This window comes from Dendroctonus ponderosae, unplaced genomic scaffold (genome assembly GCF_020466585.1).
Source record: "Dendroctonus ponderosae isolate FM_Combo_2020 unplaced genomic scaffold, Dpon_F_20191213v2 Dpon_F_20191213_11, whole genome shotgun sequence".
Classification (NCBI taxonomy): domain Eukaryota; kingdom Metazoa; phylum Arthropoda; class Insecta; order Coleoptera; family Curculionidae; genus Dendroctonus; species Dendroctonus ponderosae.
The window spans coordinates 4,161,470-4,188,066 of record NW_026017213.1 but is presented as its reverse complement, the minus strand read 5'-3'; the positions used below and the strand labels follow the sequence as shown (position 1 = coordinate 4,188,066).

Here is a 26,597-nt window from a genome sequence, read left to right as displayed (position 1 = left end):
GACCCCATAGCCATTCCAAAATTTTGTTGATAAAAATTGTCATTGTATTGAAAGTAAGTTGACTTTACACATATTGTTAAAAGTTCAATAATGGTTCAATAATGCTTAGTTGTGTGCGTTCTTTAAGATTGGTGTCATTTTGTAATTTTTTAAAGTTATTTCTTTTTATTTCATTATCAATCTGTTACCATATATTATTATTTTTTATTATCAATCTGTAATAAAAGAGGTGAGGAAATTCTGATTATTCTGATGATTCTGAAATTACTGATTGTTTAACGACGAACAGATAATGAAGTTTTGTTGACCACTTTGAAGGATTTGGGCTCATTTTTGCGATTTAATGCCCCGATTTAAACAACTTCTAACTGGATTAATTGAAACTTGCCAACAGTGTTTTGAACGAAAAATAGCCAAAACTCGAGGGCTTTGACGTTGAAAATTTCCACTTAAACGTTCGCCAGCGAGCTTCGGTCAGCTTTTATCGGGTTTCCGGGGGCCCTTTTAGCCGAGCGGGAAAGTTTAAAACAAAAGCCCGAATCAAAGCATAGCGACTAATCCTTTGGCTGGAAGTTAAATTGAAGATTTCGTCCAGCTTTTGGCTGGACTATTTAGATTATTTCGTCGTTCATAAGGCATCCTCAATGAATTCGCTTCATTATGTTGGGTGGCACTTTGGCCCGAAACCGCACTTGATTGATAGCTGGATTATTAACGGATTTCCTTGCGCTGTTCAGCGATGGCCATTAATTATTTTTCAATTATAATCTGACAGCGTTTAAGTAAAATGTTAATTGGAAATTACGAAAGTTCAACCGCAATCTTAGAAACTTTGCGTTGGGAATTTATGCGCAAAATGTCGCAGATGACTTTATCTAAGCGCATTATGATGAAGAAATCATCAGCAAAAGTACCGATTAATCGCTGCAGCCAACCGGTTCCCACAAGCGTTTTTAAACGCCTGAATGCCATGAAGACTAATCGGGCTGTCCAACCAAAGAAATGGAAGATGCCATTCTTGTCGACTGAACAATCGTTAAACGTTGCCTCTTCACCTGGCAGGTGAACTGAGGAACTCAACATCACTCAAACCCTGTCAAAACAATGTCCAAACCGCAAAAGCCACCCGACAATGTTTAGCTGGCTTGGCAAAGAACCGGAACTGCACCCGGAAGTCTACGGCAATGTGGTGGACGGCCTCAAAAGCATCTACAAGAGTAAGCTGGTTCCTCTGGAACAGCACTATTTGTTCAACGAGTTCCATTCGCCTCCGCTCAGCGATGCGGACTTTGACGCTCAGCCGCTGATTCTTTTGGTAAGCGCCGAATAAAGGCAGGATTATTCATTATGCTGCCGGTTTCAGGTCGGGCAATATTCCACCGGGAAAACCACTTTTATTAGGTATCTGCTGGAGAGGGACTTTCCCGGCATGCGGATCGGGCCGGAACCGACCACTGACAAATTTATTGCGGTCATGTACGGTGAGTATGCTTAGAGGCGTAATTTTTTAAAAAAAGAGACCGATTTTTTGTGCAACTGTAAAATTGGGCTCCAGGAAGACAAATTAAACCGTGTCTACCCCTTCCGAACCTATAAATCTTTTATTCGGACTTCCAGTGTCTTAAAGAGATGTTTTTATCACAACGTTTCGGTTGGTAGTATATCCAATCGCTTTCAGGCGACGACCAAGTCTGAATAAACCATTCAATAATGTCTGTCGATAAATTTTAAATTTCGCCGAAGTTCACCTCAGTTAAATCAACTGTTTTTCTTAACATGTTTTTAGTCATTCATTTTTCAAATCAGAGCTGTTGAAATCAGTGAAGGCGATTTAACGGAATCCGCTACTCACTGAAAAAAATTGTCAGAATTGATCCAATTTCTCGATTACAATCCAGCTTCCAAACTTCAAAATTAACTTTAAAACTCAGTTGACTTTTTTTTAATTAAGTTTTTCACACCTGAGTAGTTAAAGTCGCATTCGACTGTTTGAGGCTCATCTTCAAAATGTTGTAAAACTACTCCCAAATTCTCTATTAAATTGCAACTTTCCAGGGTTTTAGAGCCGGTTTTTCTCTTCTAAAGCCTGCCAAAGCCATTCCTCTAGCTTAACCAGTTTCTGGGAAATGATTTTTTTTAAACGCAACTACAACTTTCAACACAGTCAATTCTTTCTCTCTTTCTACGCAAAAATCGCATTATATTTTGGTTTTACTTAAAATACTGGTTACGATATTCTTATCTTTCCTAGGTCTCAGTCAAAGTGTGAAGTAAAAATTTTGAAACATCGTTTATTTCATTATGTTTCGCCGAGCCAACAGCGCCATCATCAGATTTAAAATGTACACAAACTCATTATTGGTAAAAACGAAAGTCCTTTTAGGTTTTTGCCTTCTTGAAAACCTTTTCGAGAAAGTACACGCAGTCAGGAAAATAAATCAAATCTTCTTAAAATACTGGCAATCTTCAGGTATTTTCTGTGGAAAATTATGATAATTTTTTTTGGAACACTCGCCTCCTTAACCGCTTTGCAAAAATGTTTGGAAAACTTTCTGTAGCTTCAAATTATGGACAAAACCCTAATAATTAATTGTGGGTATTGTTCCAAAAATATTTCCCCGAACTGAAAAAGCGAAAGTTTATAATCATTTATTTGGAAAACTCTTGGAAACTGGAGTTTCTTCACTTTTAAGTCAATATGTCTAAATAACACTGTCTCTAAACAGAAAAACCGCGTTTTTGTTAACGTTTTACTGTAAAATACTGGGAAACTGATTTGACAAGAAAACTTGTCGATTTTTTTTGGACTCAGTTCTGTTGCTGGACAAATCTAGATAACTTTTGTTGTTTGAACAACGTAGTAAAAAGTTACTCATAAAAAATGTTACTAACCCATTTTTGATCTGAAAACTCCAGTCGCGGGTCTCGTAAAGCTTTAACAAATTATAACTCATTAACCGATGAGTTATAACTGGTTAACTCAACGAGCGGCAACAACTCAATAGCGCAGCTCAACACAGTGTTACCCAGGCCTAATTTCAGGGAGTTCCTGGTTCGTAAACCTTCAACTTTTGCGAGATTTAAAACCCTTCTTCTTCTCAAAGGCAGAGGCTGAAAACCTTTGAAGATACGCCCAACCAAAACTTCGTGATAAAAACACCCTCCAAATAAACCATGCAATGACGGGCTGTTTCAATCATCCCCTTTTTGAGTGCAGGCTTTTGGGGGGCGAATAGGTCTGAAAGCTTGTCCAGGGCCTGAGATTAACACATCTCAAGCTCTGTCCTTTGTTTGTTACATATATTTGATGCGAAGGCGACAAAGAGGGCGTGATACCCGGCAATGCTCTTGTGGTGGATCCAAAGAAGCAATTCCGGCCCCTATCAGCCTTTGGTAACGCCTTCCTCAACCGCTTCCAATGTTCCCTGGTCAAATCGCCAGTTCTAAAAGGAATGACCATCATCGACACTCCAGGCATTCTAGCCGGTAGAAGTAAAACACTTTAACAGGCTCCAAAGATGATTTTTTGCGATTATCCAGGCGAGAAACAGCGAATCGATCGCGGCTATGACTTTACTGGCGTTCTGGAGTGGTTCGCTGAAAGAGTGGATCGGATTATTTTGCTGTTTGATGCCCACAAGCTGGATATTTCTGATGAATTCCGCCGGTCGATCGAAGCGATCCGAAGCCACGACGACAAAATCCGCATTATCCTGAACAAAGTTTGCTCACTATTTCCCTTCTGGATATGCAATGGTTTGATATCGCTGTCCCTTCCTAGGCTGACATGGTGGATCAGCAGCAGCTAATGAGAGTGTATGGCGCCCTCATGTGGTCCTTGGGCAAAGTGCTGCAAACTCCCGAAGTAGTTCGCGTCTTCACCGGCTCATTCTGGAACGAGCCGTTAAGGTGGGTGAATTTTGACGTCAGATTCATTCATCATCAGGCAAAACCAGTTAACAAAACTGTCCATTTCGCCGCTCGCCACCACTGAAACCATCAATTACACTTTTATTTACGGTTCGCGGGAAATAAACTTGCCGAAAGGACGCTGATGATGGACGAGCGCCAACTTTTCCCATATCAATTAATTGAAATCAATCAATCGCTCAGGACCGCATTGATTAATTAGCGGCCCGTTTCCGCGATAACAATCCTCCACTCTGCAGATGCGACACTAACCGGAAGCTGTTCGAAGACGAGACGCAGGATCTGTTCAGCGACTTTCAAAGTTTGCCGAAGAACTCGGCGCTGCGCAAGCTGAACGACCTGATAAAAAGGGCGCGACTGGCCAAGATGCACGCGCTGATCATTGCAGAGCTGAAGAAGGAGATGCCGATGTTCGGCAAGGAGAGCAAGAAGAAGGACCTGATCAGGAACCTGCAGGTGGTTTACGAACGGATCAGGCAGGAGCAGCAGATTTCGGCCAGCGACTTTCCGGACATCGGACGCATGCAGGACATGTTGGTGAAATATGATTTCAGCAAGTTTCACTCGCATAAACCGAAGCTACTGGAGGATGTGGACCTGATGTTAAGTGAAGATATTTCGAAGCTGATGGCCATGATTCCGCACGATTCCAGCCCTCCTTCCTTCCTTGAGGTGAGTAGTTTTCTATCTAATCTGCTCACTGAAGTTTTTCACTCAATTTGGCCAAAACACTTTCCTCCCTGGACTCTTGAATGGTCTCTGATAAAATTTTCCTCCCATTTCACTGAAGAGCCACTTGATTAGGCTCAATCGGAAACTAAAATCGATCGAAAACCGGCCTGCTTTTTCAGGTGCGTGGCGGGGCATTCGAAACAGTTGAAGATAAAATGACCCCATTCGGCTACAAATGCGGAGAGGGTTGCAATGCGGGCTTTGGGGAGCCGGAGTGGATCGTGAACAAGGAAAGAGCCTCGTATGACGCGCTGTTTGACAACCTCCAGCCCTGTGAGGGCCGATTGTCTGGGGCTGCAGTCAAGGTGGGTTTGACAGTGAGGTTGGAAGGGTTGAGGTTCAAATGGTTGGTTAGGGGGAATTCATGAAATCCAAGCTGCCCAATCCAGTGCTGGCGAAAATCTGGAAACTCGCCGACGTGGACATGGATGGACAGCTGGATAAGGACGAGTTTGCTTTGGGGATGCATTTGATCAATGTGAAGCTGAATGGAGGTGAAATTCCCCTGCAGCTGCCCGAGCACTTGATTCCTCCCAAGAAGAAAGACAAAGTACGTACGCTGATTATACTTGAAGTTGTTTTTTGAAATTTTTCGTTGTGTTCCAGTGGGCAAAGCAGGAAAAGTACAAAAACAACGACACAGATCGGGACTCTTAAGTAAAAATAAAGAAATTTAATTATTGATACTCGACGTGTTATTAAAGTGTATTAGCCCGATTGTCCAATCCACTAGCGTGTCCTAATGCCAAGAATGGCCAGCCCTTCATATATAAATTTCTGATGTTTCCATTAACTATTTAACCGGCTCGATCGATCAGGAAACCTGAATACATGCCCTGATATTATTACAAAGGAAACTTCTATTATTCCCTGAAGTTCTGCAGAAAATGTTGGGAGGCAAAAGAATGCTCAAAACCATGTCAGGAGAATGACAGTAACCAAACAATCCTTAAAGTGGTTTGTCTAAATATGATTAGGCTCCGCCCAAAGGCGGGGCTTGGGATTTCAAGCCATATTTCGCTTCAAAAGTGTTTTTTCTTTTCAAAATCATAGTTTATTGATTGCATATAACACATTCTATTCTACGCTTGCCTTTTCAAAGAAAATTTTGGATGTTTTTTTTGTATTTAAATTGCGTGTTTTCTACTTTTTAAATAAACAGTTTAACGCAAAAACTAACGTTGAGGTTAATTCCGCCCAGGCCCTTATAAAACAATATGCGAAATATGCAATAAAATAAGGAGAAAATAAAGAAAATTATCACAAAATCTAGCGCAAAAAGCCACGCCCGTGGGTTTCCTGCAAATATTTTTTCTCTCTCCTTTGCGGTTTTGGGCTCGAAAGTTCGTTTGAGTTTTCTTGCAAAAATGCGCAGTTTTCTTTGAGCGTGAGTGAACTTATTGAGTCAAATGAGTAAATTTTTCTATTTGAGTTGGAAGGTTTCAGTCAAAATCAAACTTCTAAGGCCAGAAGAAGTTTCCGTTACTATATGACTCCGCCTAGGGGCGTGGCTAACAAACGGCATGGTGCGAACTCCGCCCAACAATTGTGCAAACTCCGCCCAGAGGCGGGACTAATTACAAGACTTTGATTGCTTGTTCGTAACTAGTTTTTTCAGAACATTTCCGTATTTTTCGTTGAAAATCCAATTTCAGTGTCATCGGCCCTTTTCCACAAGGTAAAATTTAACAAACTCCGCCTATGGACGTGGGTACCATAAGACTAAAGTACTTTTGTTTGTAAAAACTGCATTTTCTAGCCAACCCAAATGACGCACTTTATAACTCCGCCCAGAGGCGTATTCTTACATCTAAAGTAAACATTTCCAAGTAATTAAAACTGAGAAAAAACTTATCAGGCAAAACTGGACGACGTGCGGAGCAAAGAACCGATGCAAAACCGCCTGCTGGTACCATTCTAGTAAATTTGATGTATTCCTGGTCAATTAGGCGCGTCCAAACCCAGTCAAATGCTGGGATTTTTTCAAGAAAACCGCGTCCATAAAACCGTTTTATGGCGTCATCACTGTCCGCTAACAGGACAGGCCTCATTAAAATCGCAAAAATACAGCCCTCTTAAACAGAGAAAAGATGCAGATTATCATCTCGATGCACATGCGAGGCTACCGTTTAATATTCTCCTGCAGATGCATGTTAAAAGGTCCAATATATGGGAAGGAAAGGATCATTTCATTCCAATCTAGCGGCTTTTATGGGGGGTTTTTAGTGTCGTTTGTTTGAGCCAAAAGCCCAGGAACTAATCGACTTTGGAAATAGTTTCAACTTGCACGGGTTTTCTAATTTGTCTGCAAGAAACTGCAGGAATCCAAAAATAGCCAAACAACTGCTGCTGACAGAGCTTCCGAAAGTAATTATTTTTAAAAATAACTCCTGCTGGACCAACCAGTGGCGGAATCTGCCACATGTTCGTCTACAAAACACGAAAGAGTGAAAAATGGGCTGTTGGCTGTTTGGGCCGCCACTGGCTAAATCCACGTGTTTCTAAACCAGTAAAAGGTGCACACAATTAGTCAAGAGACGAGAGGCCTCGAGTGGCTTTCGGTGTTGATTAGCCTTGCCTCTAAAAGGGAGGAAATGAGGAATAATGATCTGTGGCAACTGGCAAAACACATTGAGACCCGGATTTTTCCTGGGTAAAATCAGGCTAAAAAACACCCATCAACAGTGTTTAACTCTCGAGGCACCCATAAATTTAATTTTTATAAAAATGAATTCCAGAGACACCAAGACCTAAATCAGAAACTCCTCTGGCTGCTAAGCACGCAAAGCATAAACAAGGGTGGCAGGTGTCGCGGACATGTTAATATTGCCGGTACAAAAATGTAAGTGGGCTCGTTTAGATAAAAAAATAGCTCAGCATACAGATGCGCTTCTTACATCTGCCCATCTACAGGCAAATTATTGCAGAGTGTTATAAAACAGCGGCAGGTTGGAGTTGTGTTAAACCCACTATAAAGCAAAAGTGGAGCGCTTTGTGTCGGGTTTGTCTCGCGAAATCGACGATATTTAGACAAAATATATTCGTATGTGAAGTAGATCCGCCCAGAGGCGTGGCGTATATTACAGATTTTTTGGGATGAACTAAAAAATTTCGAATCAAAACGCAAATTTGCCAGATATTTTCGTGTCAAATTTAGATTCCTTATTTGGACTTGCCGTAGATTGGCCACATTGACTAATTCTTTTTAAGTATCGAGTTTTTTTGCCGACTTTTGTCTACATAACTATCCATTGGACCTTTAAACCAATTCAACCTAACACCTTGTGCATTAGCGCCGCCTAGGGGCGTGGTTAAGTTTAATGCTTAACCCCTCTCAYCATAAAAAAGAATTGCTCTCGCCRTAAAGTTTTTTTTAAATTTTGAAACCAGAGTGCACCTTTGAAGATGTYTTTTTGTTTCAATTAGCTTTTTTTTCATTGAAGTTGCKATTTTTTTTTGACACTGCACAAGTTAAGCTCCGCCTAGAGGCGTGGCTTATTMTAACGCTTAAATTTGCTGTTTGGTTTCTCGAGTCATTCAAAATGCTTCGATGCACTAAAAACGCAAAAACGGTTATAGCAAATWAACAAATATTGRATTTAAATTACTACTGTTCCTSKTTAAATCGGCGATATTTGTACAATTGCTTTTTCTTAACCRGGTTAAACGGAATCATCTCGTTTGGCTCCGCCTAGAGGCGTGGCTTGTATTAAAGCTTAAGCTCTCTCATTGCACCGARTGTAGTTTTGAAAATGTTTTTGTTTAAATTTACKTTTTTGAAATTGAAATGATGATAATTGTTYCAGCTAAAGTGCAGCAGWTRAAGTTCCGCCTAGAGGCGYGGCTTATTCTAGCYCTAAAATTTGCTGTTTTGTTTCTCAAGTAATCAAAACTTTTCCATGCATACAAAATGTAAAAACTTTCGTAAAAAATTAACAATTTTTGTATTTAATTGACGGTTTATTCGTTTAAATTGGCGATATTTGWACACTTGATTTCTCTTTGGTAAAACCAGCTAAACTKAACTTTYCACTTTAGCTCGCGTGGAGGMGTGGCTTATATTTAAGTTTTATCTCTCACATCTCTAAGAAAACATGTTGTTTTTTATTGAAAGTTGAAAACAGAAAGCAATTTTGCACGGTTAATTATTTTTCGCTTAAATTTGCTTTCTGTCTCATTGAAATTGCGATAATTTTTTCATCTACACTGAACACGTTTAMGTCCGCCTAGAGSCGTGGCTTATATGTATTGAAGCTTAATAATTCTATTATRAAATAAAATTGCTGCAATATCCATTKTTTACTTGAAATTTGAAACCAGAATGCACATTTGAGGATGTTTCAGTTTAAATTTTCTAAAACGCAATTTTAATGAGTATAAGCTATTGAATTTGCCATTTTTTTCCATCTACACTGCACACGGTCAAGCTCCGCCTAGAGGCGTGGCTTATTCAAACGTCCAAATCTGCGGTTTGGTTTGTCAAGTAATTCAAAACGCTTCCATACACAAAAAACGCCACGGTTTCACGGTCTTTTCTGTTTAAATTATTTCCTAAAGCGGTATTTCGATAGCAGTAGAAAGATACTTTTCTAGTCCCGGCTAGGGGCGTGGCTAACTACTTGAGCACCATCTTGCTCCAATTGAAATGCGCATTTCCCCACCACTAACCTCTATACTAACTCTTCACTTGTGTGTGTTTGTCGCAATTTTTGCGTAAAATCGCTTCTAATTAAACTCCGCCTAAAGGCGCAGATAATGAAAAACTTTAATTTGCATGCAAAACCATTAACCAACAAGAAAATAACCGATGTTTTGCTTGTTCCGCCACTGTTCGCATAACAGCTAGACAAGAAACGGGTTTTGAATGGGGGAGGGCCCCCCAATAGCGAGCGAACACTGGGAACTAAGGAAACAATTAAAAAATAACAAAAAGCCCGGTAATTTGGCCCTTAATTGCCTTTGTTTGGCTGCGGGCTGGATTTTTCCACGGTCCTGCGGTCCCTGAAGACGTTGGTTCGGAAAGCGATTCGTTTCAATTAGCGTCCAGGACGATTTCACTGAGCTGAAGAGGATAATTGCTACTCGCATGGACAAGTCGTGGATGAAAAACTGCTTCCATTAGCGGTTTGAAGATGGATTTTTCGTTTTTTTGGATTTCTGATCAGAGCTGATTGAGCTGGGAAATTATGCAGCTACAATTCGCGGGCTAATGTTGTTTTTCCTTTACCAGTTCCGGCACGTGTTAAGTTTATTTTAGTTCTAATTCCCCTGTTTTATGGTAATCGGAGAAACCGAGCAGAAAATGGGAAATCAACCCGGCAGTGTTATTACAGAGTTCGGTTCGGGTTCGGCTCACGATGCATCTCTTTATTTTCCGGCCTTAAAGTTTCCGCTTTGATTGGTCATTAGCAAATGAAGGCGCACGCCGCCCCCTTTCCACCAACTGTTAACAACAATCACGGATTTCCTATTACGCGAAAGGGTGGAACTTTCCCCAGGAAAAATAATCGAATCGGCACTGAAACTTGTACGCCGGAAATTAGGATTGAAAGGACCGGTCACGCGATACAAGGCGACACGCAAAGAAAATCCATAGAATATTTTCAATTGCCATCGAATTTTCCTCTATTCCAGGGCAGCTGAATTATGAACGTCTTGAACGCATAAATCATGCAGATGCACCGAACTAGTGGAGGAAACCTCTAGACTCAATTCATAAACTAGCTGTAAAGAGTTCAAAGTAGTTGAGCAAATTTCCCATTTTGAAACCCGCCTAATAACTCTTTGGTGTCACAAAACAAAGAAACAGCAGGAAGTTTGATTTCCAGCATCTTCTGCAGTGCGTTCAAGTTGCCATAAATCCTGCGGGCCATAAATTAGGACGAGCGATCGAACAGCGCGTCGAGAAAGTCCATTTAAAAGATAAAACATAAACAAACCATTATTTGTAGAGCAACGGCGAACAAGACAAGATCTAGTCACGAAACGTCGGTGTTGATTTTCCTTTTTCCAAGTCGGTTGTGTGTTGTTTTAACGGCACAACCGAAGACCTGTGGGCTTTTTCAGGAAAATATTGGTGGTTTTATTTTCGCGCCGCGTTGTAAGCTCTGTGTTGTTTAAGTGGAAACTCGTGTCGACAGGTTTGGCGTTAAAAAGCCCATTTTTCCTGCCGAATGCCGCCTCTCCAAAGGTTTTTGCAAAGTCACGTAAGGGTTGAAAATGGGGAATTTACTGCACTTACCGAAAACCACCACTTGGGATGAGGGCGCTGTTCTTTTAGCAGCGATATTTTCGGCTACGCAGGTGTAGTTGCCAGTATCCTGCGCCCGCGCCTCACTAATCAGCAGGTGACCCTCAGTGGTGACCAAAACCGAGCTATCTGATTGGAGCATTTGGGTTCCACGTAGCCAATAAACTCTGGGCGGCGGCATCCCTTGAGGAGCAATGCATTTGAGCTCTGCATGATGACCCAACTCCACCTTCACCACTGCTTCTGGGTTGATTTCGAACTGTTTTTTCAAATCTGTAAAAAAAAGTCACACTCAACAATTTGAAACTCATTTAAAATAAAACTTGTATTTTTGAGAATTTTTAGGCATTTTACAGCAAATAAAGTTGGGAATTATAAAATGTTGCCGATGATTGCGAGTAACGGATTCTTCGCAAATGAACGAACGAAAACCAGGCCTGCAAGCTTTTATTAAATCTTTACATACAAAATTCAGTTTTTCCAACTTGAAGCCGCGTGAACTTTACTGACTGATCGCTTCCGGCTTCTCAGCTTTAAAAACGGAACTGTTTTATGATAATTTTGCCAATTTAGAGGATTTAGAGAATCTTTCCAAACTTCCTAAAGAAAAAGTGGAGATTTTTTAATTGAAAATTACCAAAAAATTGAAATTTGCGCAATATGATTTCGAAAAACCCGTCGCAAAATTTTTCCTGCACTGTAAGAAGCATTTATGCTCTTCTCTGGACACTTTGGAGTTTCGTTTTGAGAATATGGGATATAAGAAACATTTTTCGAACAAAAAAAAACAGTGGACATTTTCTTCTTTGAAATATTACATTTTCTAAAAACCAGTTTGAAGAAAAAGTGCTCAAACGTTGTACAAGATAAATAAATAATAAAACCTTTATACAATTTTCTGGATAATCTAGGGGTTTTGAAGAGGATTTGAGAAACATGTTTAGCTACGAAAATAACAGTGAAGATTCTTTGGAAAACTGTGTTTTCGAAAAACGCACTTTGGAAAAATATATTTTCGAAAAATCAGTAAAAATACGGAAGCTTTTCTGGACAACTTTCAGTTCCTTGGGGATATGAAGAGATTTTAAGAAAGACTTTTAGCTCAAGAAAAAAAAACAGTGGAAATTCATGGGAAACAGCAAAAAAACTGTGGAAAATCTGTTCTTTCGAAAAATAGAAATGCACAAATTTTGTACCAGACTAACGTTTATACATTTTTCTCGACAATTTGGAGTTTCTTGGGGTTTAGAAGAGCATTTAAGGAACATTTCTAGCACCGATAAAAAACAGTAAAGATTCTTTGGCAAACTGTATTTTCAAAAAATGTTATTTCAAAAAATCAGTAAAATGGGCAAGCTTTGCACGAGGCAAATGACCGTTTGTACACTTTTCTGGACAACTTTGAGTGTCTTGGGAAAATTAAGAGGATTTGAGAGGGAAAAAACAGTGGACATTTTTTTTCAGACACCAAAAAAATTGAGGGGATTTTTTTCATCCGAAAAATAGGCACAAATGCACACAAATGAGTAAGCTTTGTAAATACAAGACAAATGAGTGTTTATACATTTTTTTGGACAATCGTGACCCCGTTCCATGGGGTTAAGAAGAAGAAAAAAAATACAGTGAAAATTATTTGGAAGGCAGCAAAAAACAGTAATTAATCTCTTTCAAAAATGTATTTTCACAAAACCCGGACAATCGGAAATTTGCGAGACTTTTAGCTAACAGTTTTTTTTTAATCAGCAATAATTACGTGGATTTTCCGCGTAAGTGGCAAATTTGGACGATTTTCGAAAAATCAAAGCAATTGCACTAAATGTAAGTATTGACTACTTAAAACAACCATTCTCTACTGTTACCTACAAACTTGAAGTGTTTTCAAACATATTTTTTAAATATCAAGAAAGAAATAGGCGGTTTTTTGCAAAGTGGCAAACCTCGAAAATCCGACACAAATTAGAAAGTTTAGACACTTTTCGGTACAAATCTGAGTATCTTGAAGGTACCTAGCAATTTAACGAAATTTGAAAATGTCAAAAGAGAAATGGAGGATTATTCGCCAAGCGACAAATTTTCGCAATTTATTTGCGAAAAACCCATACAATTAGAAACTTTCCAGGCGTACGACAATTTGTTTGCATTTTATCCACTTTTCTGTAGAAATTTAACGAACATTTTGAAAACTTCAAGAGAAAAATGAAGAACCTTCTCAAAATCACCAGTCGATTGAATTGCGGACATGACTTTTCTCACATAAAACCTACCAAAACCAGGTCGTTATAATCTCTGGGGTGTTTCCGCCCGGCTTACTACATACGGAAATAACTCCCGAAACTACTTTAAATTTCCATAAAGTCCTCCGTATGAAGATTTACAATGTTGCATTCGCGACTATTATTCCCCTGGAGGCGTATTTTCCCGAACAAGTGCATATAGAGTAATGCGGATTAAAAATACAGCCATCGCTCGGGAATTTCGGGGCGCTTAGAAGACGAAGAATGAGTGGAAAATACCGGCACGCAGTTGATGTTGAGCTGAAAGTGAAAAACGCAATGGAATGATTAAAATACCCAGCCTGGCCATTAATTAGATTTAATACAGACCGTTAAAGTTTTAATAATGCCGAAAATAGCGCCGATCCTTCGCGTTATGCATCATTGAGGCAAACCATTAGAAAAGTTGGGCGCCCGATGAAGACGAGGGGACCCGCAACTCCGGCCGGATAACCGATAAATTATGGAAGAGGATGCTAAAGTGAAAGCCGACGCCAAACATGCATGGAAACCAGGCCATTTTCCTTTTTAAAACTCAATGATTCTCATACAAAAAACGATTCTACAACGGGCTACTTTGAAGCTTTTTTGAAGCTGTTTTTCAACTGTATTCCTAGTTTATTATTGCTTGCCTTTGAAGGCTTTTCCAAATTAAGTTTTGGTTTAAACCGATTTGTGATATGCAGATATACTGGAACTGGATAATGAAGCTCGCATTCTTCGAATACATAAAAAGAACAAACGTTCAAATTTTCAAAATGAAATGAATTTTAGCAGAGGCTATAGGACGCATTTACTCACAAAAAAACGCTTGTTGCTTTTATAACAGTAACATTAACTTGAAAACGATCGTAATTCCCTCAGTTTGGTGCAAATCATTTAAGCCTATTTGCAACTTGGTTAAAAATAATCTCCTTATCTCTAGACACTTTGAAAATTTGGAAAAATTGGCGAATTTGGCAGTTTATTGCCCATTATTTAACGTGGTATGCGCTACTTACTTTATATTTGCTCTCGGACGTTTCATCATTTCTTCAAAAGCCGAAGTGTGAAGAACAAAAGTGTCTTTTTTCAGGCAAGGCTTGAAAACGGTAGATAATTAGGTTGATGAGACTGTCAAATAAAATCCCTTTCTTCTTTTCCAAAAATGTGAAAGTTTCCAAATCTCTTACAAAGTTGAGCAAAACATCAAGCAACTCGACGTTGAACGATATAGCGAACAGCACACAGAGTTTTCCTCATTCAAACCGTAAAAACTAACGTTTTTTTCTTTAGTTTTTATCCCCGTTTGGCGCAAATTAATTAATGCAATTTGCAATAATGAAAATAATCTTCACATTTTCCCTAGAAAATTTCGTAATTTCTTCGAACTTGTTCGAAAGTGTACGTAATTAATTAAGATACGGAAGAATGCGAAAGTGTACCTTTGTCTCATTCACGCCAGTGAAACTTCTTCATTTTTCTAAAGTTTCCAAACTGAATGCACGTTCTTTTCTGTCGAACCTAGCCAGCAAATTTCAGTTTTTTGAAAACAAAATATTTCGTTCTTTTTGACCGAATGCGTCGACAAAATTTTAAAATTTGACCGATTCTTCCAAAATAACTTGTCAAAATTTGCCCTTTTGAACAGAACTTCCACATTTTCTCCGGAGATTTCGGAAACTTTCTTCGAATCTGCCGGGAGTCTCAAGATAATCACGGTTGTGGAGACAAGTTGTTAAACGTTCGTTTATGCCTCACAAAGCTCGTAATTTTTCGAAAATAAATTGCCAAAACTTCTTTAACTTTCTGGATATTTCCAAGACACACAACCTTGTACATAAAAGTTCCTAGACGCACTTTTCGAACCAATTTTTAAACGAAATTTCCAAATTTGGCCGATTTTTTGAAAGAAAATGTCGAAGTTGGCCTTTTTAAAGTCGTACAAGGCTCAGAAATTTCATAATTGTGACATTTTTTCGAAAAAAACTTGCCGAAATTTGCAGGTTTGTTAAAAATCTGGTGTTTTGCTCCACATAATTTGAAAAACTTCTGCTATCTTTATTAGCAGGAAACCGAACAAAACACATATTGTCTTAGAGCTGAAAGCTGAGGAACCTGCAGCCTTCAGTCAGTAGAGTTTTTGCTGGCAATTTTGTCAGCAAGATCGAATGAGAGTTTCCCTAGGCCTGTCTCAGATGGCAAAACTTCCCAGCGGTGCCAGTTTCTCGCGGTATTCTTCTCCTAGCCAGCGAACCATAGGGAGAAGAAAACTTTGGAGTGTTTGCAAATCTGCTGCTTTATTTGCGATTTCACTTTTTTCACTTAGAACCTGTTGAAACAGCGATAAGATCAAGGTCGGATTGCTTACATTGAGCGCCAATTTAATAATTACCGATTAGAGTTGGACAGTTAACGGCATGATTAAGTGCAGTGGGTGCTGTTATAATTCAAATGACGGCCGCTCATGTCCGCCAGATACCAATCATCATTTTATCATTTTCCGCATATTTTTGCATAAATTCCAACCGGCCTGAATCATTAAACGTCTTCACTATCGCCACGATTTATCTGAACTTATTAAATTATGTTGCTTAGGTGCGTGTGTGGGTTCGCTGGGGAAAAAACGAACCCGAACCATTAATTATCATCTTCTGTGGTTGCGAACGTTGCGCCGCTGTTGCTGTTCGGTTGATCGTAAGCTGGAGAAAAAGCTGTCACGTTTGTGCCATTCTCCCGTTTGAGAATCGACAATGGCAAGAGGAGAATGGAGTGACAGGCAACAAGAGCGTCGCGCAATTTCCAGTCAGAACCGTTTGTTCACGCTCCTCCAGCAAATCCTTCTGATATGTGTATTTTTAGTTGGGCGGCAGCAAATAAGTTGTCAGACGACGCGAAATGATAAATGCTCGGAAAAGCTGCGACAATAGGTGTGCTTTTCCATTAGGTTTTTCCACTGGCCTGGAGAAAAAGGCGCTTTGAGCTGTTTATCAACGTCTCGGTCCGCTGGCCGTCAATTAACTCTTCTATTTGTTCCCTGGCTGGTCGATTCGGCCTCTAATTCTATTTGCGCGGGCCCTTTTTCTGCTCTTCTCCTGTCGGCTTACGTCTTCCTGACCTCAAAATGTCGCTTCGGCCCGAGCCTAATTAAACAATCACAGCTCTCAGAGGAGCAAACCGACGAATCTAATTCCCGATCCTTCCACTTGTTGATTGCGTTGCCTTTCCGCCTAATTTGTCTAATCGGGTCGAACTTGCATGCAACGAGAATGTTATGAGTTTTCAGAGGAAACCATCAAGCGAAACGTTGCAATTTCGGACGTTTTCAAAAATTTTTCAAATCTTGCATAGGGCAAAGACTTTCTCCTGTTTTACTCCGTTTAGGGCTTTTTTGAAGAAACTGTCAAACTCTCCTGAGACAAAGAGCAGAGGAGGGGCCGTTTTGAAACCCTGCACGAGAAAAAGACTTAACGTCGGGTTTCTCCGGGTTGTGAGCGATTTGGCAAAAACTATGAAAGTTCCGAGTGCAAAAATGAAGATTCTTGTCGATACCGCACAGCACGTTAAATCGTGGGGTAAACCAGCAAAATTTACAAACTTGGTTGCTACAAAGACACTTTATAGCTCTGGTGGTTTAGCTTTGGCGACTCAAAGCTTCGACAAAATTTGGAGAAACTTCAAACATAAAAAGAACCGAACTCTAAAAATGGCTGTAAAAAGTCCGCGAAACGGAGACGCAAAATCCAATTCCCGCTCCCTCAACTTTCAAGCATTGTCCGATTAATATTTGAGCAGTTGTTAAGGGGCCCCTTTTAATTTCCTAGAAAAACAACTTTGCTTTGTGTTTTCCGCAAGCTGGGCCTATCATCGGGAAAATGCACCCTTTACCCGGCAATTTGCTGATGAATTTTTAACTCTGCGCCATATCCGCATGGTTCCAAGCTGCGTTCCATACCATCAACGAGTAATAACTAGAAAGGAAAACCCCTAAATAGCCCTCATGTAATGCACCTTTATGAAGATTAATTACCGGCGAAAAACTTTCCTTTTAGTTTCTTATCGCAAAGATAGATGAGCAAAGTTAACTATTATGTGTGGAAAACAAAGCATGAGAGGGATTCAGACAAGCAGCGGCGTCGAGAAAAATCCATTGCCGGCGCAAAAAGGGTTTAATAATACCAAAGGACCGAACACATGGCGTCCCAATATCAGGAACGTGTTTCGAATATAGATCGAGATTAACGAATAACCGGGTTACAAAGCAATATATCGCAGTCGGAGGTCGAAAGCTCAAACGCCAATTTTCGGAAAGCCGGGGAACTTCGGAAACGATCATTTGCATAATGGGATTTGTGACTGTTTTTCTCTCGACTTGACTATTTCGTTCCAGGGAAAAAATGCCGTTGGCCAAACATGTCGCAACAGCCTTAAGATAATCCCTGTTTGAACAGTGTGCGTTTCGCTAAGATGTTTTCTCCCCCACAAGCGCCACTTTAAATTCCGAATAAATAAACTGGCAAACGAACGAAAGGGATTTGACGGTGTGTACTTTCAATTTGGGGGATGTCCGAAATCGATCCGAAGACAACTGATGACTAAAATCACTCTTAAGTGCTGTTTATTTTTCAATTTTTAGGCCATTGTGGTGGTTTAGAGCGCTAAAATGCGCAATTGCTCTGGTTTCGGTCCCAAAATAAGCGCCGATGGGCACGAGCACTTCCAAATTCAATGTTTCTGCGATGTGCACATTTAGTCGGTGCGCGTGAGGTTGGCACACTGGCGCGCGCTCACACACCCACTCCCCAAAACCCTCAGGCAAGATCGCGCCTCATCCGTCTATACTCTTGCTAAAACTGCTGACTTAGCAAATGAAATCTAACCTAGTTACTGGAATATTAACGGTCTATTTTCTCAATTTTCAGCAGGCCTTTGCATAAGCACTGGAGCATATGAATCTGAATAAGGAAACAGTGGAGTGATTTATGGGCGTTCAGATCCCAAGAGGAGTGCGGAACATGCAAAACTAATGCCTCAATTCTTCGGGCGCACTTCCATGCATGCATATGCGATCAGGTTGCATGTTTGCACGAATCAGACGCTTATTGTTTCGGTTTCGAAGCACTCGTGTGCCGACTGGTGCTGGTGAATTAAGCGACTTTTTCGCAAATTTCTCGATGGGATTAATTCCAAAGTTCGCGCTCATTAAACTCATTAAACTGTCCCTGCAAACGGGAAAAACGCAGCCTTTTATTATACTTGCCGATGAATTATTCATCGTTCGGAATTAAGCGCGCGAACTTTCCAAAGCATGCGACTAATGAAATAATAAACTTGATTTCGGATGACACTGGGGATAAAGAAAAATGAAAAATCGCCCTGGAAAACCATGTCAAAATTTCAATTTTCTCCAGGTATTCGGCTGGTTTAACAACGCATCTTTCCCCAGAACTTGTTGCCTTCATCCCCATTCCTTCACTGCACTGGCAAAGCGCACAGTTGCAAAAACTCGCATAATTTCTGCATTCAACTCGTCGCAGTTTAGTGGAAAATAATGTTAATTTCATGCAGATAACTCAAGCGGATAATTGGTAACCGCAACAGCGAAGGAGTTTCGACCCGATTCCGTGCTGGCTGCTTAACTTGCTAGATGGTTTTCGCAGCAGCAAACACACTTTTGCGAAATGTGAACTTTTTGCCTCCTCTCGAACCAGATATCTGAAACTATGCAAGAACGCGCGCAAAAGTTTCGAAAGTTAAATACCGGATGGACGGAGTGCGCCCGAAAAAAAACACAACGAAAACATCTTTCTCCATTCTTGCGGACGCCGACTAAGACCCATTAAACTTAAACATTGTGCAAAAGTTTAATTAAAATTGCTGGCTCTGTCTACTGCAAGCTCTCTAATAAGGGATGGTCGCTTTCGTTGCTTTGCTTATTAAAAGTTAACTGTCCAATTTGCCTGGAATAGTACTAATTAATGCCAAGATTCTCACGACTCCCTGGATAAATATTCGAAAAACCGCCACTTAGAAGGAAATAAATTTGACATAATCTACTCTGTATACTGAAACGAACCCAACTGAATGCCCACGAATCGGGACGAACTTGAACAAACATGAGCAAACTGAACTTGCATGCCACCAAATAGATACGAACTTAAACAAACGCCAACGAACAGGGAAAGAAATGAAACTCAAACCAGCTCTTTCAACTTAAGAAATAAAGTTGGAGATTGAAGGCTAACAAGGTCGAAGAAACTTCAACAAACTCGTAGAAACAGAAAATATATCATATTCTAACTCAGAGGCAAACGCAAAAGACACTTAAGTATATACTATTCCTGGAATAACATGAGATGACAGGCAGCATGTAAAAAGGGTTTTTCCTTCAATCAACTGAACGAAAGAACCCAAACAGTTCAACCTAATCTAACAACTAGAGGCAAAAGAACGCAAGCGAATGATTTGGAACCGACACAACGAACAAAAAGCAGATGAGCAACTTTTCACATTAACATTTGATTCCAGAAAACAACGCTCCAAATGTGAACTAACCCAAACAAACCTAGTCGAACTCAATCGAACACACGCGAACTAAAACAAACGCATACAAACCAACCACATTTTCAGGCAACGCAAGTGAAATTTTGTTATCAAGGAACAAAACTCAGGAAAGTCACCGATGAGAACGGATTTTGCATTTATCATGCAGAACAAAAAGAAACAAACACCAGTAAACAGAGGTTAATGAATGCAGGCGAATGCTTTGAAACAGAAAACCCACAAATTTCCTAAACAAGGGCAAACGAACAGGCAAAAACACTGCTGAAGATTGCAGTTGGAGTAAGTGCGAAAGACTTCAAATCCGAAAGAATACGAGCAAACCGAACCTCACGAACCAAACCCTACAAACTCGAGCAAACACAAACGAACGCAAACAGTCTCCATCAATTCCAACAAATCTTTGTCCCAGAGCATTAAAGTGTAATTTCTTATTCAATGAATAAAATCTCGTGAAATTTATAGAAAGAATCATTTCCCAGACCAAACGAAGCCAAACAAACATGTTTCTATTAAGCAATCGTAAAGCATTGAAGGAACAATACTGATTTTCAACTGAACCTCAGCTTTGAAAAATCCCACGCAAACTTGGACGAACGCAACAAACCTAAACAAACTGAAACGAACGCAAATGAGCGAGGTGTTTGTAATAATCGTTGTTAAATTGAAATGATCCCCCATAGCATATGCTGGCGTTCAAACCCACATAACCATTATGCCTAGTGTTCTACAAACGTTTGCCCAACTACTTTATGACCTTTTGACACGCAAAAAATGATGATTTACGACACCAGCCCAATGGATTATTACATATTCAAGCCGTTTAAACATTCCCGATACGTATTTGCATCGAGAACAATGACGCACTATCATCGAACCCTATCATTTGCACGAATACAACGCAGATTCGGCCACACCTGAACGAGGAAAAGCGTCGCAATTTTTCTGGACCGCAAACGACTTTTTCGGGCTCGAGCTCCGGCCTTTCTTTCACATTTGCATAATAAGCACGGGCCATAAATACATCAGATTATGACGGGTGAGACAAGGATCAAGCGTTACTCAGTGGCAGCGATATTTCACCAACGTATCATTATGCTCGGTTCGGCTTGCAGATTCATATGTTACAAGCGCTGGACGACGATCATTAATATAACTCTTCAATTTTTTATTCGGGTCAATTGGAGGAACCGAATGCAGTGGGATTTTTCGCAGTAATAAATCCTCTGGAATATGTTGGGCGTCCAGTCAGCGCCCAATAAATACCGAATCAATTCCGGAATGCTTCCAAATGCCACCCAACCTTGCCAAAATACATGGCTCGGATGCACTCAGCCAAGTGTTGGGCGCATTTTTCACCGCATATTTCCAGTTGCGATCGATCAAGTTCGTTGCGTTCGGCGCCCACACGTCAAATGGCAGAGTGGACGCTGGCGCCGCGACGTCATGCACGAGTTTAAGTTCATAATTTAAACGGATTTTCTGATGTTTTGAAATCCGCACGCCATAACGCCGCTTTGAGCGAATTAATATCACCGAAAGCCCGTTCAAAGACAGATTCGGCAGCACACGTGGCTTCAATTACGTTGATTTTAGAACTAATTATTCCGATCCAGCATGTGAAACGTAACGACACGCGTCTTAAGTTATAGCCAGAATGGCTTAAGTGATTCGGCGTGTTTCCGCTTCGGGCTGTCGTCGCATCACGAAAATACATCGGCCGTACCAAAGGACAATATCGAAATGAATTGGATGCGGCAAAGATTAAAGCCACATTCTACGTTCAGGATTATTAGTTGCCAAAACATGCATTTGCAAACACATTGTGAGACTCGCCAAGTTCCAAATCTTCACTCGATCAAGTGCCCTCGGAGCATGACTAAGAATATTCAACTTCCGCATGTTGAAAAAGTGACTAGTTCTATTCGCTTCTTAATTAAGTGCCAAGAATTCTGGTACTTTTATTTAAAAAAAACCGAGAGCACATTTAAAAATACTTAAACAAAGTCAAGCGAATCCAAACCTGAAAAATCGCACTCAGTTTTCGATTTTTTGCAAATTGCCGATTTTTTCGAGCACCTTTTATCAACGGGCAAAAAGTGCCTTTAAGACACAAAAAAATTGCGGTCAAACACCCAACAAAAACTATTACCTTGAGTGGAGCTTAAGACACACAAACAAGTCAGTGTATGAAATTGTTTCATAAAGTTGCCTCAAATTTGCCTTATACCAGACAAATGTGCAGATCTTCCACACCAAACAGTCTACATCAATACTTAATGTAGCAGAACTTTGGGAGACTGTTATAAAAGGCAACACTGATCGGCGTAGAAAGACGCACAGAAAACTGATGGAAAAGTGCCAACCCCCTGAAATGCAACCTTTTTTGCCTCGTACCAAACTCAATTTTTGATAATTCTGGTAACCTCATGCAGCCTCGAGTTTTGGACAAAACCCTAATAAGTTTTTCCGGGTTCTGTTCGGAAAATGATTCCCCGAACAGAAAACGCGAAAGTCCATAATCATTTATTTGGAAAACTCTTCTTCACTTTTAGGTCAATATATGTAAACAAAATTCTCTCTAAATAGAACAACCGGGTTTTTCCCAAAGTTTTACTGTAGAATAATGGCGAACTGAGTCTTTTATGCAAAAAATTGATAGAAGATTGATTTTACAAGAAAACTCGTCGACTTTCTTTGGACTAAGTTCTGCTGCTGAGGAAATCTAGAAGTCCTTTTTTTTAGTTGTTTGGACAAAGTAGTAAAACGTTACTCATAAAAATGTCGACGACCTTTTTATTAGATGTTAAAATTCCGGTCTGGGATCCGGTAAAGCTTTAATCCGCTAAATAAATAAATTTCAGCAAAACTCATTAAACGCTGAGTTATAACTCGTTAACTCAGAGAGCGGCATCAACTCAAAAGCGCAACTCAACACAGTGTTACCCAGGCCTACGTCAAACTGTAAGCATTTTAAAACAATACGAGAAATTTTACGTAGAAAAAATTACATCAAGTGAAGGTTGACATCTAAATAGAACCAAATTTCCTTTTATCAAGACAACCGTTTATGAGGCCCTCAGAACGAACAAAATGTCCGAACTGAGTATAACTGCAGTAGTACCTAAATGTTAACCTAAAAAATTACACAGAAACGTAAACTAACGAGAGAGACAAACAAATGTTTGCTCTAGACGGTTAGTAACAAACGTCAAAGGCACTAAGAGCATGACTAAGAATGCCCAGTTGTCATGGTGCAATAGCAGTAGGCAGTAGAGATGGTCGGTATTTAACGTAACCGCTAAAATAACATTGTTACACACGTGTAACATGAAACCGTAGTTACAGCTAGCAGATTTAACCGGTTGTTTTTGGAACCGCCTCATAAACCTGAAAAAGTGGTTCGCGCCAGCACAGACCGATGCCAATCTCCAATTCTCCTCTATCCAATTGCAGCAGTTTCAGTAACCATTTGTCAACGGAAAATATGTATAATGGCGCTTGATCACTTTTCGTTTATAAGAATTACTGTTCAGTTCTCCAGAATCCACAATCGTTCAGATATGGATCAGATATTAATTCAGTATTTTTAGTCTATAAGTACTTAGCTTTCTGACGTTCTGCAATAGATCTTAAAAAGGGGATTCTCTCATTGATAAACTTAGCTCGAGATGTATATGCCTATAATCAGCAAACTAAGCAGAATGTACACTTGCATATGAGCTATGACCAAATTTAGAGTCTAAGACAAAAATTCCATCACAGTTGAAATGTAAAATAATAAACGTTGTAAGCATAATGTGCATTTAAGCAAGCTTGCCATTTTTAGATAGAAATTCAGTCACAAGATAAAATGAAAGTTAGTTATAGGCGTTGTGAGGTCGACTTATTTCTTAAAATTATTTTTTGGTGGTACCAAAATTAACTCGGGTAATACTTCGAACTCAGTAAAAAGCATCTGCAAAAAATTTCATTTTTAAACGATAATTCATTTTTAAATGAAAATTAGATTTTTAAACATTTTTGCAAATAAAGCGTATATTTTATTTAATCAGATTTAATTATACATTTTATCTAGTTTATTATCAGTTCTTTTGTTCTTTAAGCAGGTACTTCTGACCCATGTTTTGTTTTTGATTTTAGAATATTTTATTTTATTTCAATTAAATCATTATTTGTCATTACTATTTCTACCATCATCATCATTGCGCATGTTCAATGAAAAATTTTAAAAGTAACATGTTCCATTTGGAACCGCCTTTTGAAACCTATTACCAACGTGAAACTGGAACGTTGTAACCTTGTTAAAAACCGTTTATCCCATCTCTAGTAGGCCGTCAAGCAAATTCAAAGAAAAAGAGTTCGATTTTTTGCGGCAAAATACACAAAAATTTTTGAAGACCCATGAATACTCAACCATATATTCGAAGAAACTTGTATGTGATAGGCACACATTCAGTAAGGTACATTATTGGTGAAAATTATAGCAGATTAACGATTAGTAACGCCTACTGCAGAGTAACGCCATTCAACAGGTGCAACTGGGAGCATGACTAAGAGACGAAACAAACCTGTAGGGAGTCGATTGAATTGATGCCTTTTGCAACTAGTTAATGCGTCCCCTTGATTAATTAGATCGTTTTAATTATGAATTAGGCAAAATGCTAAACAGTCGTGTTTACAGTTCGAAACGAGCTGGCTTTCATTTTATGCAGATAAAAGGCGTTTAGGTGGGTTATTAAGACGTCGCACTCGAATTTGTGTAATTAAACTGGTAGAAGGACTGCCTGCCATTAGCAGGGCCAGATTATCTTATCGCAGAGGTAAACTGGAACTTGTTTGAATTAATTTTTGATTGGAGTAATCAAGACATGTCCGTTCAGGCGTTTTTTTTCCTTGCAAAGTTGTCGTTCGCTTCAACAGCGCGACAAAAAAATTATGTAAAATCAACATCGAGTTGGTCGGTGTTTGTCTGTGTCTGTGTGTGTGTGTGCAGTTCCATTGGGACTTCCTTTATAAGGTGCATTTCTTGTTAGACATCGCGTTTCAATACACATAACGGGTAATTGTGCTGAAAGAACACAGTGAACGTGAACGTGCCATTTTTGTGGAAAAACGACGAGTGAGCCGAGCTATATTCACTATACTTGAATTTTCAATTAAGGAGAGAAGAGAGCCGAGAGGTTCAGAGAAATGTAGAAAAAGTTCAGCAGACAAGCGCCTTTTAAAAGCGACATCACAAAAAAATCAATTATAAAAGAAACTGTCACGTGTAGAAGCGGTTGACATAACAATCTGTTTCGCCTCGAAGCCACGAACAGGGAGAAAACGACGACGTCGGCGACGGAAGAAGAAGACTTTTTTGTCAAAGCACCGAATAAAAGCAGATGCTTTTCATTGCCAAGTGGGGAAATAATCGCCGCTTAACAAGGCGAGAAATTGATTTTCCATCCGGGCTTAATTCAGTTTGAAAAGTCAAATAAGGCGCCTTTTTCCAATCCCCGCAATTTCCCCAACAAAACCAATTTTCGAAATGGCACAAAGCCACCCCGAACATTAGCCGCTAATGTTCAATTTACATTATAATTTAAACGCTGGTAATTAATGGCCTTCGATATCAATTAGCTGCGGCGATTAATTAATATTATAGTGTTCCAATTGCGGGGCCGCTTATTTTATTCAACGCTAGATAACGAAATGCGCTAGAATTTCCCGTTTCTAGAACGTTTTACTAACAACAAAACGACCTCTCAGCTGGATGTGTTTCAATCGGAACCGAGCCTCCATTCCCCAGTTACATAATGCCCTTTGAAGCGTCGCTGCTCCATTATAACTCCACGTCGAAATTAAAAAGCCGGACAATCAGCGCGACTCTACCCTTCTGGCTCTTTACACTCTATGTGTCTGTCCCCTTTCTGTTTCATATTGGACGTCCGGTGACAACGCGAAACAACACAGCGACAGCTGATGAATATCAACTAACTCAACCAAACCTAAATTGAATTCTCTCTCTCTCAACAGTTTTTCTATTGAAATCAAAAATCTCTCCCTTTCTCCACTTCATATGGCCTGTTTCGTATCAGGTGTTGTAGCAGAAGTTCGGGGGAATCTTACACGAGGCAACACTGCGCGGCGTAGGAAGAAAAACCTCTACTAGTCAGATCAACAGTGTTTGCCACTGCAAACTAAACTGTGGATAATATAGGATTTCTTCTCGACCAACGAACTTCTTAAACAAGTTGCAAAGGGTAACACTGCACGGCGTAAGAAGATCAATGAAAGCGGACTTTGACTCGATTTTATCAGATACATGTACAAGTTGCATACCATAGCGAAGTGGTGAAATTAATAATTTTTAGGCCTCTTAATTGCAATACGTTTTACGTTAAAGAAATAACCGTTTACGTTATTAGAGGATAACGTGTTCCTTTATTTACGTACGAGTAGCGGTAACGTTAATAAGCATCACGTTAAAAAGCAGAACGACGGTGTTGACATATTTGACTTATTTCTAATATTAGTAATAAAATAAGCGGCTATAATAGAATAAGAAACGTATTGTAAATTTAAATTAAACTTTTTTCCTGATTAATGTACGCCATTATTGCGTAATGACGGATTTTATGTGAAAATTGTTTGGGCTAATTTGAACATTGGCAACACTACTAACATCGCAGGTTCTAACTTCTTACCCATAACCTAACTATTTGATTTTGAATTTATATTTAATATGTTCGGAATATGTTCCTTCTGAAACTTAAAACTGATAAGGCAACCTCTGGTCTCAATATTTTCTAAACTAAAAATAGCTCTTCGGTTTGCAACAACAGGTGGGTCAAAGATGTGTAAAATTAAGCCTCTTATTAAATCGT

At 39.6% G+C, this 26,597-nt stretch overlaps 2 protein-coding genes across 4 annotated transcripts in view; one reads left to right on the top strand and one right to left on the bottom strand.

The window, feature by feature from the left end:
* The window catches only part of LOC109534764 (netrin receptor UNC5C), a gene marked incomplete in the record, with an annotated part of 132,076 nt that overhangs the window by 36,665 nt on the left and 68,814 nt on the right, over positions 1-26,597 (bottom strand). For all 3 annotated transcript variants that reach the window (XM_048662674.1, XM_048662673.1, XM_048662675.1), the window contains 1 exon segment: positions 10,904-11,185. In XM_048662674.1, coding sequence (XP_048518631.1) covers positions 10,904-11,185 — 282 coding nt within the window.
* Positions 1,065-5,346, top strand: LOC109534765 (EH domain-containing protein 3). Its single transcript, XM_019900551.2, has 9 exons — positions 1,065-1,315; positions 1,364-1,481; positions 3,316-3,486; positions 3,541-3,722; positions 3,782-3,909; positions 4,170-4,602; positions 4,782-4,967; positions 5,018-5,212; positions 5,269-5,346. Exons 1-9 carry the CDS (start codon positions 1,133-1,135, stop codon positions 5,317-5,319), a joined length of 1,647 nt encoding a protein of 548 aa, XP_019756110.1. The 5' UTR covers positions 1,065-1,132; the 3' UTR covers positions 5,320-5,346.